Source organism: Rousettus aegyptiacus, unplaced genomic scaffold (genome assembly GCF_014176215.1).
Source record: "Rousettus aegyptiacus isolate mRouAeg1 unplaced genomic scaffold, mRouAeg1.p scaffold_m13_p_12, whole genome shotgun sequence".
Taxonomy (NCBI): Eukaryota; Metazoa; Chordata; class Mammalia; order Chiroptera; family Pteropodidae; genus Rousettus; species Rousettus aegyptiacus.
The window spans coordinates 53,778,680-53,793,896 of NW_023416287.1; the positions used below are offsets into that span (position 1 = coordinate 53,778,680).

Genomic DNA, 15,217 nt, shown 5'->3' on the forward strand with positions numbered 1-15,217 from the left:
AGCTTCTTCTACCATTTTGCAGCTTGTCTTTCTAATCTCTATATCTTTAGATGTAGAGATCTAAGTTTTAATAAAACTGAATTTTTACATAATATCTTTTGTGGTTTGTACTTTTTGTATCTGATTTAAGAACTCCTTTACAATTCCTGAAGTGTAAAAATAGTCTTGTAATTCTTCTAAAAGATAAAAATTTATCCTCATATTATTTTCCTGATTCATCTGGAACTGATTCCTGTCTAGTAGGAATCCAACTCCATTAATTGAACAATTAATTTTCCCCACTATTCTGTAATACTACCTCTCTCATATACTGGTTTCCTATAGATGCCCATGCATCTATTAACTGGACTCTTTCTTAATCAGAAAGATTGGTTTGAATGCATCAATACTACAATGTGTTGGTTCTTATAACTTTATAATAATTTTTGGAGCATCTAAACAGCCAAAAAAAATAACTTTTTTTTTTTTTTTTGTGCCCGTCATTGAGGTAGGAATCTAGAATAGGAGTCAACAAGCCTTTTTGTAAAGACCAACTAATAACATTTTAGGCTCTGCATGACAGATGGCTGTTGTTTCACCTGCTGAACCCTGCTGTTGTAGTAGGAAAGCAGCCATATAGTATGGAAGTGAATAAAGTGGCTTTATTCACAAAATCAGGCTGTAGGCACATTTTGTCCTGCGGGCTGTAATTTGCTGTCCTCTGGTCTAGAATATCGAGCTATGTATTAGACCTGTACAGGGCTCTACCAGGAAATGCTCAAAGAAACACTTTGTTCCATAGAAAAAATATACCATCTTATGATACCATTAGATCCAAATGTGTCTGTTTTCTTTAGTACAATTTCATCACTCATAAATTTCCCCACGTTAGGCTTAAATGATGATTGGTTGATTTACCATGCTCCTACACTTCACTGGCTAATTGTGAATTTCTCATAGTCCAAAATAAGTGCTCGGAAAGAGTTGAATTTGGTCTGATCTTCTTGAACAATACTGAAGTATATATAAAGTAATACCAAGTAATAGTAATCTATCAGTAGAGTTTCAAACTTAATTTTACATTAACTGATTAAAACTTTAATAGCTGTGGTTACTGTTCACATAAATCTGTAGTGACAAATCACTATTGGATTAACACTAAAGTCAGACTAATAGTTATCTATAATAGATAGAGGTATAAAGGATGTTGACAATTATTTAGTATAATCTCATTTTAAAGATGATGAAAGTAAAGACCAAAAGAAGCAAAATGATACATACAAGCAGACTTTCTTAATCTAAGCCAAAATTGTATATTACGAATGAATTTTTCTTTTATGCACCTAGAACAGAACTATTACACATCATTTTTGGGAGAGTGAGAAGGCTAACACTCAAATCATTTTCTGGTCTGTGGCTGAAAAAGGATCCATTAAAGAAAGGTTATGAAGCTATTAAGTGGCTGAATTAGGAGTAGTGGGTGGGACCCAGGTTTTCTGATGTATGGTATGCAGTGTGCTTCTCTTAGCCGTTAGCAATAAGCAGTGAGGAGCAATGGCAAGTATGAAAGTAGCAGTTCAATGGCCTTCAGGAGAGATGAGGGGAAGTAGGATATTACATGCTCTGCTTTCAATACATGGAAGCCTGTTAATGTGATATATGCGTTTTCTTTCCTTTAATCATTCACAACTGGAAATATATTATCAGCTAATAAATTATCCAGGAATTTTGGAGTTTAGTAATGTATTTTAGCTTTTGGGTTCTGTACAACAGGTTGAAGGAATAGTTTTATTGTTGAATTTTCAATCTATGCAAAAGGTGAGGATAAGGTAAACTTCATGTTTCAGAAATACTTTATTCTGTATTTATATGAAATTAAAGGAAAGGAAAAATATTTGTTAGAACACATGCCCTTTCATCTTAATCTTAATGAAAATTTAAAAGTAGTAAAACATTTTCGGTGGGTAGAATGTGGTGTGACACAATATATGCTGTTGATATAATCCATATTGTTTGTTGTTTTTGTGAACAAAATAGATTACTTTATAAGAGGCACCAGTGTCCCCTTACCACACTGCTAGCCAGGATTCTTCTGACAAATTTATACTAGATCATATTTTTGAAAGAAATAAAATTTATCATTTAATTTTGATAGAAATAAAACGGAAATATTTCAAAGTTTTAAAAAGCTTTCTTAGAATTTAGGAGAGACCTTCACATACTTACCTCCACGGACCCTACATGTGTAGCAACCATCTCTAAAAGACACTGTAAGTTATTCCCTACTTTTCGTCTTTCTTCAGTTGTGGTCTGCACTACTAGTTGGTATCTGTAGAATAAAAACTTGTTTTAGTTACTTAGGGAAAAACAACTAATATACCAGTTCTAGTTAGTTTACTTCTCCTTTTCATATTCAGTAAAACCAGGCTGTGATTAGTATACGTGCTGCTTGCTCTATCAGAGGTCCAGCTCTCAATCATTAAAACAGATATAAAAACATTTTCAAAGATTCTCTGCAAGCAACAAAACAAAACAGCAACACCTCACACTTTAACATACAAAGCTTGGGAGGAAATGGTCTTACCTAACTCTTTGATAAGATTGTAAAATTGATTCTTGATCAAATATTTTCCTATGACTAGCATGCATGATAGCATTTGTAGTAGAAATACCTCTTTACAAATGTTTTCAAGGGCAAAACATTAAGTACGCTAGAATGGGAGAGTAGGAGTCTTAGTTTTAGGCATTCAAATCCAAAATAAACTGCAAGTTGATAACACCTTCAACTGACTTTTCTATGCTTAGGTTTCAAATGAGGAAATGAACTGATTTTCTTAAGGGTTGTACTTCCAATGCTAAAGTAAGATTTTTTTTTAGTTATTTGAAGGCCACTTAAGACTTTGAAAAAAAGTAATTTTAATATAAATGTACACAGAACCTATAGATCAACGATTCAGTATATGGATTTTATATAGGTTGCATGAGAGAATTACACAAAGGCAGAATTTTCTATAACTAAGGGATGTATGTCACTGATCTTAGTTTTGATGATCACATACCACATTTCGTATCTAACATTTTTCCTTTGTAAGTTTTAAAATTATAAGGGAAACCAATAGGGAAAACTTGACAATGTATAATTTGACAATGAAGAACTTCTAAGAAATGTAACATAAATATACAGTTAGTTCTGCTATAATGCTTGTTTTGAAGCATGTATTTATTTCAACTGGATTGATATACTAGGTAGCAATTTGAGCATAATGCGAATTTTGCATTTGCTTATACCAATTTGCTACTTGAGAAACACGAGGTGAATGTAGAAAACTATATTCATCTGAATCCAGATGCAAAGAAATAATAAAATACAAAATACATAAACATAAGTACACATCTCAAATGGGCACCTCTTTCAGTTCGTTAGATGTGATAAGCACAAGCATCCATATCTGGTGCTACAACTTTGTATCTGATTTCAGATAACCTTCTTTCTATCTCTCCTCAATAATTCACAAGTTGCAACCCTTTGAATGCCCATTTCCTCACCCAAACTTCAGGCCTTTTTAAGGGAAGGTGCCCATTATTTATCATAGTATTTACGTATTTCTTAAACATGTTTACCATTGTGCTAGCATTTTCATTAGGTTTCTGTCTTTTGTTTACATATCACTGACAGAGTTTTTAAGTGTTGTGCTCCATCACAATTTCCCCATAAGTCCTCTGATTTTCACTGCAGATTTTGTACAGTGTAGTGATTATTATGAAGGCATGTTACGTTATAGAACACTGGCTATAATTTATAGTACATGGTTTAATTTATAGTATAATTTATAGTATAATTGTATGATATACTTAATTTCTAGGAAATATATCTTAAAAATCTGAGCTTAGTAGAGTTTATTAAAACTTAGTGGAATTTTATGAAAATTTACTGACAAATAGCCAAAATTATTTGAACTGACTTAAAATTTTATATTGTTTTCAGGGATTAAAAGCCATTTATTAATTGAAACTAAAAATGAAGGGGGCAATAGCTACATTCAAAGCAGAATGTATTTGTTTAGGAAAAGTATCGTCAAGTTTTAAGCTATTTTGCTTAAGTTCTAGTCACTACATCCTCATCCCCCAAATAGCTCTCCAATATAGATTAAAGCAAATAAACATAGATCTAGTTTTATAGAAATGTTAAACAATTAAACTAAAAATAAACATTATAAATCTTGGTGAGATGAACTTACTCTCGCTGAATAGAATCTAACTCATTCATAGCTTCGCTGAGGCCCTCATTAACAGCACTCTCCAGCATCTGCTTGTGTTTCTCCAAGGACTCCAGCTCACTGGCACATTTTTTGTCCTCTTCCTCAGCTTCCTATCAGGATAAAGTCATGGTTATAGTTTTTTTTGAAATTCACATTCTATATACTCCAGGTAGATTTTAAAAAATGTAAAGCATTTTTAAAAATCAGGCTGCATCATCATTTGTATTCTCAGGATGTTTACTACTTTACATTAAAGAGATATTAAAATGCTCCTTTGGGAATCTTATACTATAAACATGTGACTTTTCAACAGGCCTGTATAAAATTTAGTCAGCAGTATTTTCAAGTCTGTACTATAGGAAATTTTATGATACTCTGATTTAAATATTTTTTAATTGAGCATCAAAGAGGCCTTTTATATAAGTAAAAATGTGGATAACTTTTATACTACCATTATTTCACATATGTAGTAATAATGTACAGGCAAAGGAACCCAAAATTCACCAATTCCTAGGTTTCTCAAGATAAAATATGAGAGACTTAAGTGCTTTAAAGAAAAAACTAAGTATTGTCACAGAAAACACATGAAAAAGAAAAATGATTATCAAATGCCTCATATTTTACATGTAGATCATATTATTGTGATGTATTTTCTAAAAATTTCACACTGCTTAAGAATGTATAAGTTATAAATATAATATAGGGCAAGAGAAAAGTTTTCAAATCCTAATACTCTGTTGGTATAACTAAGTAAAAAATATTGGTGTGCTTAAAATTTTCATATAAATTGCATAAGTGGTAATGAACAGAGTCATCTGAGTACTTCCCTAAGTAAAACACTGGCTAGAAGGTGGGTTAGGGGTGGTGGGAAATGAATCTTATTATTTTGTCCACATTTTAAATTTCATGTAAATGATCTCTGGAATTTGACCGGGATATTGTTTGCAATGAATCTTAATAGGCATATGCAAAGGCCTTATTGGGGTTTAAGGTTTAGGAGTACTTAACACTAAATCTCCATAAAAAGGTAGAAGAGATTATGCTTTGGACTGGTCTTTAAAACATATTTTGGTCTGACAAGGATACTGAATCAGATACACAGGTATAAAACACTGATGGAACAATTAACATGTTCGATGGTGAAATAGCCAAAGTCCAGGAAAAGTCATTTAAAAGAACAAATAAAATAATTCCTTACAATAAACTTTGGAAGAGAAGATGAAAATAAAACACAGGTTATTGAATATAGCTTAAATTAATGTCAGAACAGGTGCTTAGTCAATTAATTATGACAGCTTTGGCTAACCTACACAAACTATGGCAAAGTTCTTACCTTAACTTTTTGTTGGTAAAGATCGTCCAGCTTTTGAATTTCTTCTTTCAGAGTTCTTACACTTCTCCTGCTTTCTGTTATCATTGTATTTAACTTGGGGAATAAAATTTTGGGTGAGAAATCATAACTATTACATCAAAAAATTTTTAATGAGTTATAAAACTTTTATATTAACAATTAAGTAATTGAACCATGTTATTTCTTCTAGTTCTTTTGGACACTCACCTATCATTTGTCCTAAAAATTTATTATTCTCCAAAGAGAAGTTAATTTCAAGGAAATTTGTAATGTGTAATGTGTTTAAATGCAGAGGGGTATGGTAAGGTAATTCTCGGTAAAATAAAGATACCCATGTCTGTTTTTTCACTCTTAGCTGTGGAAATTTTTATTAACTCTCATTTATTATATAAATATTATACGATTAACATTTTTATATTACTTTATTAAGAAATATAATTTGTGCTCTCTAGTTTTTAGATTTTATCTACTTCAGTTATCTAGGTTTTTCATTTGTGTGTTTACTTTCTGGAATATTACAGAGAACTATTCATAGGAATTTTATCGCCTAACATTTGTTAATTGGTTACAGTTAACGCATTCCTATAAAGAGAAAATAAACAAATTTAATCTTGTTAAAGCTTGAGCTTTAAGATCTGTTGAAACTAAAACCAAGAAAAAGTGTTTCTAAAGCTCATTTCCTGTTGACAAGTGCTGATACCAGTTGATATTAGTAATGAGCACAAAATGTTTTTCAGCTAGACCAAGAGGAAAATATTTCCCTCTGGACACAGAAAATAGTAAATGTATAAATAAGCTAACATTATTCTTTAAAGGAATGATTCTACATATATGTGAAATTAAAAAAAAATTATATATATATATATGTTTTGGGAAAAATTTAGTGATGTTATTTGACAAAAGACAGGATGATAAAATGACTACACTTAATAAAGAAACTTGCATATACTTCTCATTCATTCATCAAAAGTCCCTGGTAAGGGACATTCCTTTTCTATTTTGTAAGTGAGAAGACTAAGCTGGGGAGAATGCTATGTACTTAGGATCAAGCAACTAGCATGTGCCCTGAAATCAAAACTAGATGTTCTAACTCCAAGGACTTTTTTCTATACCACCTGCCTTTCTAATTATTTTAAATACTAGGGTTACTGAAGCTATAAGCTTTGCTTCCAGGCCAAAGATATTTTACTTCTGAAGCAATTACTAAGTCTTTTTAAGTTTTGGGAGGTCTTACTAATTCTCCCTTTTAAGTTTCTCTTTGTCCATTATATCTTGGATGTGGATGTTTTCCCAGGATTCTCAACTTGACTGTATTCTTATTTGCTCACTTGGGAGAGCTCTCTCTCATTCTCACCCGTGGGAGATCTCCTGGCTTTAATTACCTGCATATTAGGAAATAACTATCTAGCTATATATCTCCAAACTCCAGCTGCCTATTGGATTTTCAAAGCAAGAATCCGGCTAAGTCATTTTAACCAGAATCTCTCATCCTCAATATGTGATCAGGTTCCTCATCCTCCACCTGCACCCCACCGCCCTTATCCCAACTCCCAGGTAATGTTCTTGCCTTCAGTAAGAACTCCGCTAGGTTGGTTTAGCTAGAATCTCCCCTTAACCCCGCTGTTTCCTCTCAGTAATTTTCTATCCACTGAATCCCACCCTGCTCCTTGGCTATCAATTTCATTTCTTTGTTGTATTTGAAGTTGAGTCCAATCTCTGTTGCTTACTACAAAAACTCATTCTTATAGCCCCCATTGAATAAAGTCTACCTTATTATCTTTAACAAGTATTGTGAATAACTTTTCTTTAACACCATTATACTAAAACCGGACACCTGAACATTCTTGATTTCTCTTTTTCTTAAATTTTACATTCAAATAGACCACTAAATTATGCTGTTTTGATCTTTAAATTTCTTTGCTCCATCCTCACTATAATAGCCTTAGTTTGAGTCCTTAGCATTTATCACTCAGGGTACTATTAGGTCTCTTAAATTATGTCTCTCTTCTCCAAAACGGCAACACTGTGGGCTTACTAAAACACACAGGTGTTATTTCCTGACTTAAAAATCTTCAATGGTCCCCACTGTCTATAGAATAAAAATTCAACCAGTAAGCAAGAACTAATAAACCCCTTCATAATTCAATTCTTGTTACTTCAGGCTTCTCCCTTATCCTACTTATACTCAAGGTAATTCATTAACTTGCTATGCTCTTCGGTCTTTGGGCCCTCAGTGGTGGGTGTGTGTGGGTGTGAGTGTGTGTGCATCCTGTGTAATCCACTGGCCAACACCTACTTGTTATTTACAACTCAGCTCAGCTACCACTTCCTTCAAAAGAACTTGTGCTTATCTTAGTTGTATTATGAGAATCCATGGCATGCTGTATTTACACTACAAAAAGTTTTACAGTAAAAGTGATTGTTTTCATGCCCTTCTTCCCACTTGACATAGAGTTCACAACATCTATTACAATAACACCAGACACATATCAGGTTCTCAAAATATGTGCTGAATAAATTTCCGTTGTTAATATTTAAACTTTACATTTATTTTCAGAGCTGTGACTGGTTTAATTTTCTACTTTTGTGATGTCTTTATCAGGTTGTAATATGAGGGTTATATATACTAGCCTTATAAATGAAGTTTTTAAGGAAAAATTTTTGTTTACACTGTATTACTTCATAATTCAAATAAATTCCCTCCATCTTAATAGTATATCTATTTCTCATTTGTATTTTCCTGCTTTTTCTTGAATGTTTTTGGTGATTATTTTAAGTCATTTTCAGATTGATTAGTTGTTATTCTAATTTATTAATTTCTGTTTAAACTTTACTATTTCAAATTGCTATTTTACCTTAATGCCATCTTAATTTGATTAAACAGATTGTCAAATTGAAAAAATAGTTTGTCTTTAGTCTCTGAAGCATATAACATTACTGATCACTCCTTTTTGTCTCTGGTTTTACTGAGATATAATTAACATATAACATTGCATTGATTAGGGTGTATAACAATTATTTGATACGTAATATATTGTGAGATGATTAGCATAGTAAGTTTAGTTGAGATCACTCTTTTCTTGAAAGTCTTCCCTATTTAGGCTTTAATAGCATATTTTAAAATTCTGATTGTTCTCCAATTCTTTTGTCCATTTCTATGTTTTTCCTAGTCTCATTCCTTTTCCAATTCTTTAAGTGTTGCTGTTTCTTAAGATTCAATCCTCTGCCACTTTCTTTTATAAAGTCTAAATAATATCATTTACATCCATGGCTTCAATGTGGCTTCCTATAATGCCAAAGACCCTGAAATCTATATTTTCAGACTCAGTCTCTTTCCTATGTTCTGAATCTATCGCTTCAACTTCTTTTTGGATGTTTATGTCCCATAAATACCAAGCTCAACATCTCCAGAACTGTCCTGGCCACCCCTGTACTCATTTTTCTTCCTCTAGGTTGCCCACGCCGGAAAAACAGAAGTCACTGATGATATTTCTTTCTCTCTCTCTAGGTTTTACGTTTAGCCATGAAATGTTTGGGTTCAACCTCCTCATCATTTCCTAAACCTGTCTCCCTCCTCCTATTTCCACTATAATAAGTTGGTTTAACCTCTTAGCAATTTCAGTTGCTTCCCCTCTAATTCACTTTTTTCTAAGCCCAAAATGATTTTGCAAAAATGCAAATCTGATTAGCAAAACTGCATGCCAGTCTTTTCCTCCAAAGAGTTTATATTTCACAGAAACTTCAGTTATATTTATCTTTGGAACACTGAGTCTAGCCTATAGTGGGCAACTTATAATTCCTCCCTAGCCCAAGTTTTCCTGCCTATAGCCTTCAAAAAGTTTCACTATCAGTTTGAAAGATGTTTTAGTCACGAGGTTCCTCCTTGGAATTCATACCTTTTTGAAAGGTTTGTTGCCCATTCCAACAAAAGAGAGAAATCAAACTGAAGCAGGCTAAAGGAAGGCTTTGTGACTAATAGGTGAGTAGTGGATAGGTTGGACAAAGGGATGAGTCACAACTTTGAAGGAACAGAGTAGGATGTCTTGAGTTTTCACCATGCTACTCAGAACAGAGTGCGATTTAAAACTTATACATTGTTTATTTCTGGAAATTTCCATTTAGTATTTTTGGACTGCAGTTGACCATAGGTAACTAAAACTTTAGAAACTATGGGTAAGGGGGAACAACTGTACCTTGAAATTTGCTAGCCAGAACATAATAGTTCTTGAATTAACTAGAAGTCTCCTTTATTTAGTGCCATATCAATAATACCTTTTGTTTGCTTTTGAGTATCTTCTTAACTTTATCAACTGTAACAATATTTACTCTAATGGTTATTAAATATAATAGTAGTATTCTCTTTAAGAGATATTGGTTATATGTTTCAAGTATCTCAGACACCAAGAACTTTTTGAAAATGACTTTTGGAAACAGACTTTTACAGGCATTTAAATTTGAGTTCTCCTGAATTCCATCGCCCACAATGACAAATTTGGTAAAAAAAAAAATGTAACTTATCATAGCTAGTTAGCCTCTACCTACAGATAATACATACCTACTTTAAGGTAGCCACTTCGAATCCCTTTTAGTATAAAAAGGGATATTATTAAATTATCCCAAGTTTAAGGAGGCAATTTGCCATTAAAAGCAAAGGGAAATTTACTCAGTTACATATCCCTTTATTATCAATGATATGTTTAAGTTACTTAAAAAATTACTTCAAATATTTCTAAATCAAGGGTATACCCAACTCTCTTTTCATATTAAAATTTCATTCCTTAACAATCAGAAACTACAAATCATATTTAAGTTTATAAATATCTTATTTTTGCTTTTAATGACTATGTTTTGTTACTTACTTGTTCTAAAGTATCCTCTAATCCCATTTTCTTATTTAGAGCTTTATTACTTTCTTCTTCAGTTTGGTTCAAGAGTTCCTTGAGTGGTACCTATAAAATATATAGGAATGTGGGTTACATATGACATACGTGAATTACAAAATTTCTCATGAGGCATCTACACATTGTGATAGAAGAAAACACTTTTGGAGAAAAACAGTGAATCCATGAATTTTTAAATAAGCACAATATCAATAATAATATAAAACCAATTTTAATGTAATTTCTATAACTATAGAATATAAATTTTAGTTTTGAATACATGTGAAATTCTAGATTTGCTTACCTATTCTTGAAATTCAGTTATTATTTACCAGTTTATAAGTGCACTTAATTTAATGCAATCTTGGAAACAATTTATGAATAGGATTTGTTTTTATGCTATATTCTCTAGATGCATCATTTCTCTTAATCCTTTCAAAGGATTAGTCTTCGAATTACCTGCTTGTCTTTTGTTTTCCTTTTTGCTATTTATTCTAATTCTATTATAATAATAAAAGACTTGAACATGCCAAATGTCCATGGGCAAGAACTGGTTGAATAAGCCATACAATGGAGGACTTTGAGGTTGCAATTGAAATGAATAAGAGCTCAACTTACTACTGTGGAGAGTAGATAGGAATAGACAGATGGAGGAGATACACAGGGCAAGGTATTTGGGAAGGGGTGTGAAGCTTTCATGCTCTCTTGGCTTTGCCACTCTCCCTGGATCTCCACATGTTCATCTACTTGGAAGTTTTTACCTGCTTGTAATTCTTATGTTTATAGTCTATTCTATTAATTTTATTTTAACACAGTACTTCATTGTTTCCATTATTATTATTATTTGGTAGAGGTAAAGCTTATGCATTAAAATAAGGAAATAATTAAGTTAAAATAAATTTAACATAAAATTAATTTAAAGTATATAATCCAGTGGCGTTTAGTAATTCACAATGTTGTATAACCATCACATTTTATCACTCCATAAAGAAAACCTGTACATTACCATGTTTTCAGTATACCTTTTAAAGTTATTGGATTTAATTTTGGCTGCTTTATTTCTAAAGATGCAATGACCTCTTTTAATCTCTTTAAGAACTTTTCTTCAAATACTACTTCTAGCAGTTGGAGTGGCACCTTCTTTATGCTATTTCTATTTTTATTGCTCTATTATTATGTAAAACTATTTCCAGAGATCGATGAAATTTTTTCTTCCTTGTCTGAGCATATGTATTCTTTTTGCAATGGGTAATCTTTTTACAGTTATTTAAGTAATTATTTTCTTGCACTAGTCATGTCGAACTACTCAAAATAGTAGTGAGTAAATTCTGCCTGTTTACCTACCTTCCCCAGCTATTGTTTGAGAAACAATTCAGTTAAAGACTAAATGTTTACTTGATGCATGTTTTTTCTATTGAAAATGAGTCTACCGTGTTTTAATCAAAGTCTATCTACCAATAAACTGTAATCTCTAGGAATGTAGGGACTGTATCTTTCTAGGTATTTTATTTCTAGCACCTAGCTGATATGGAATATGTTATACACTAAATTATTTATTGAAGGAAAAAATAGTTCTCTAGGGAAAAATACATAGGTCTTGAATTTAAATAACACTTTTATATTCAAAAATTAAGTATTTTAGAAACAAACATTTTTGGAGGCCATTAAACTACTAAAATTTGTGAATAACTGAGAAGTTGCATTAGAGCAGTTAAAAAATTTTCTTCCCCAAACTCTTGGACATACTTAAAAATTAGGTGTAGATTTCTCATCAATGATTTTTGGAGTTACGTAACACTCCATTATAAAATATTTCATGTTTTCACGTGTGTCCTTGTACTTGAAAACTAAGTTTTTTAAGATTTCGTTCCAGGTTTGCCATTTCCATGGAGAGTTTTCTTTCCATTCTGGGATGAATTGATCTTGTTACCATACTTTATAAAGACTGCTAATAAAGCACAAATATTTATTTATATCTTTTTTCCTTGAGTGGATTACTAGCAACTTGAGAGCAAGGGTCAGGTCATTTTTACCTTTATAATCTTGGTGTCTATTTTATATCAAATCAAAAATTTTTTTAATTGGCTAGTCAAATAGATAAAATAGGTAGAGAGGAGAAAAGGTGTTATAATTCCAAGAGTAAGATATGATAGAGAAGATTTCTACTACCAAGAAGGAAGATAAAAGTTTTTTATTTTTTATTTAGTTCTGACATGTTAAATTTTTAAACTTTGAATCAGCCATCATTCTTATCATTTAAAAATCTTTTGAAGTACTCATAATTACTTACATAAACTTGAGCTCTGTATTTGACAAGGCAGTTGGCACCAGCTTCAGGGTTAAACTTAATTTCAAAATCATAACCTTTGGAATTCTCAGCACCCTTAGGAATAAGTTTTAATTTTCTAGCCAACTTGTGATACTCTGCTAATTGTGTTTCAATCTGTAAGAATAAAACACAAAAAGAAATGTTAAAAACAATTAAACTGCACCATTCCATATGGTTTTCAACAGGCATTTGTGTGCAATTTTACACAAAAATCAAAATGCAAAGATTTTGTTCACATTAAATTTGTAGGATAATTCTAAGACTATAATTATTAAACAGTATACTCCTGTTCTTCTCTTTATCTGACAAATGGTTAAGAAGAGTCCACATTTAGGTATTAATGAAAATTCACTCCCCTCCTTAAAAAAAAAAAAATAAATAACTTATAGAACCAAGAAGTGCAGCAAACATCAAGAAAAAATACGAAGCAAACCAAACCTAGGTACATCGATCGTAGTCAAACCACTGAAAACCAAAGATAATATGTTGGCAAATTTTGTTAAGGATTTTCATTTCTGTGACATATATTATTTATTTTTTTATCACCACTACTTGAATGTAAGCTTCATTAAAGCAGCTGCATCCCCAGGACCTAGAATAGTACTTGACATATAGTGGACACTTAATATTTATTTGATTAAAGAAATAAGTTTGCAGAATCTTGGCAATTTATTTTCATACCACTTCCTCCATTTAATACATTCTTAGTTTCGAATTGCTGTTACCAATCCATAAAAATACTTTGAGTGCAAAAATGCAATGGCAAAAGCACCCATTGGAACTTGCTTAAATAATTTGCTGTTTCCAAAAATTTATCAGCTCTCAAAAAATTATACTTATTAAATATAAGATTTCTTATTAATGAATCAGAAAGTCATTTCAATTACTATAATTAGTTATATAGCTTTCTAGGGACTACCAAGGTATGTAAGGTCTGTTTTATACTAATACTAAAATGGTACTAGGGGTAGTTTCTTCTGTTCTTTACTAGCATTTTATTTATCTAATGAAAAAAGCCTTCACAAACCATGTACTTTATCATACCTAACTGCAGAAAGAGCAAATATGTGGCACACGTGTCTCTACTTTCTCCTTCCCACAACTAACTGATCACACTCTTTCTTGAAGAGTCTAGATGCATACTCAATGTCTATCTCAAAAGAGCTCCAGAAGGCTACCACCAGTCAGAGGTGGCATGTGGAATAAAAATTAGTCCAGCAGATGATGGATGAAATTCATGTTATGTTGAACGTTTGCATTCTACGATCATTCTTTAATATCTCTCTTACCTACTAAGCGAAGGCTTACTTTTCACTGTCCGTGGCCCTACTCTGATTTCTCATTAGGACATTGCTTACCTAATTCCTAGATAATCTTATTTTCTAGTCTATTCCTCCAAGTCGAAAATAGCGTTCTTTTTAGTACAGCTAGTTTTAGCTAGTTAAACTCAGAGTTGATTTAGTTCAGAGATTTCTAACCTCCCCTTTTCCAAATAGTGCTTAAGAGATAAAATATACTCATTAATAACTGTTGAAGAAACTCATTTCAGATTCGCCAATCTAGTCTAATCACACTTCATCTTATAAATAAGAAAACTGAGGCTATGAAGTTGGATGACACACTGAGGTGACGCAGGCATGGGGTGGCAAATTCAGGGCTAAAACAAAGGTTTACCAAATTCTAGGTTCAAAAACTTTATGGATAAGTACCCCAAGCTATTTCTTATAAATGTATATTTTTCTCTTTTAACACTCAAGAACAGAGATTATATAGAGAGTAAGGAAGATGAGGGAGTATAGACGGTTAAGGCAAAGCAAAAGTATAGTGAAATACTGACAAAAAAGGAGGTAATGCTTATTTCTCATACTGTCTAGTTCATATTAAGAATTACGTATGTGGGTGTGTAAAATACAGATTTTTAATAACACAAAAGTAAATCTGATTAAGAAACTATTTGCATTATGTTTATAATGTACTTTATAATGTGAACAGGATGAAAAAGCAGTATTGCCCCCCTAGGCAAAAAAAAAAACTGCTTTGTTTGGATTACTTTTTTCAGTTTAACAGTGGTAATAAATAAAAGAAATACTGTATTAAGGAAAGTGCTGCAAGTAATAGGATTAATAAAACAAAACAAAGAAACAACAAAAAATTACTTTAGACTAAAAGACGAAATTTTCCTCCATGATGTTAAAATTTCAGACTTAACCTACACCAATAAACGTATAAACTGAAAATATTAGTGTGAAAAACTTCAAATGAAAACTCAATTTTGAAACTTTCTAGTCTGTTTTTCTCTACTAAAAAATCCCTTTTTAAAGACATGCTTTTTTTCCCTTTTCTTAAAAAAAGTCTTGCCTTATATTACTTTTATTAGGAATGAAAATAGTGTATGTAGCAGAGAAGACTGCTATGAAAC

General features: G+C 31.8%; 1 protein-coding gene across 1 annotated transcript in view; it reads right to left on the reverse strand.

The window, feature by feature from the left end:
* Positions 1–15,217, reverse strand: part of NDC80 (NDC80 kinetochore complex component) — a 37,995-nt gene that overhangs the window by 3,642 nt on the left and 19,136 nt on the right. The window contains exons 12-16 of the mRNA XM_016156871.2: positions 12,760–12,912; positions 10,449–10,538; positions 5,572–5,664; positions 4,218–4,348; positions 2,206–2,308 (exon numbers count right to left, since the gene is read on the reverse strand). Of these exons, the coding sequence (XP_016012357.1) occupies positions 2,206–2,308; positions 4,218–4,348; positions 5,572–5,664; positions 10,449–10,538; positions 12,760–12,912 (570 nt within the window). The remainder of the gene's footprint in view (positions 1–2,205; positions 2,309–4,217; positions 4,349–5,571; positions 5,665–10,448; positions 10,539–12,759; positions 12,913–15,217) is intronic.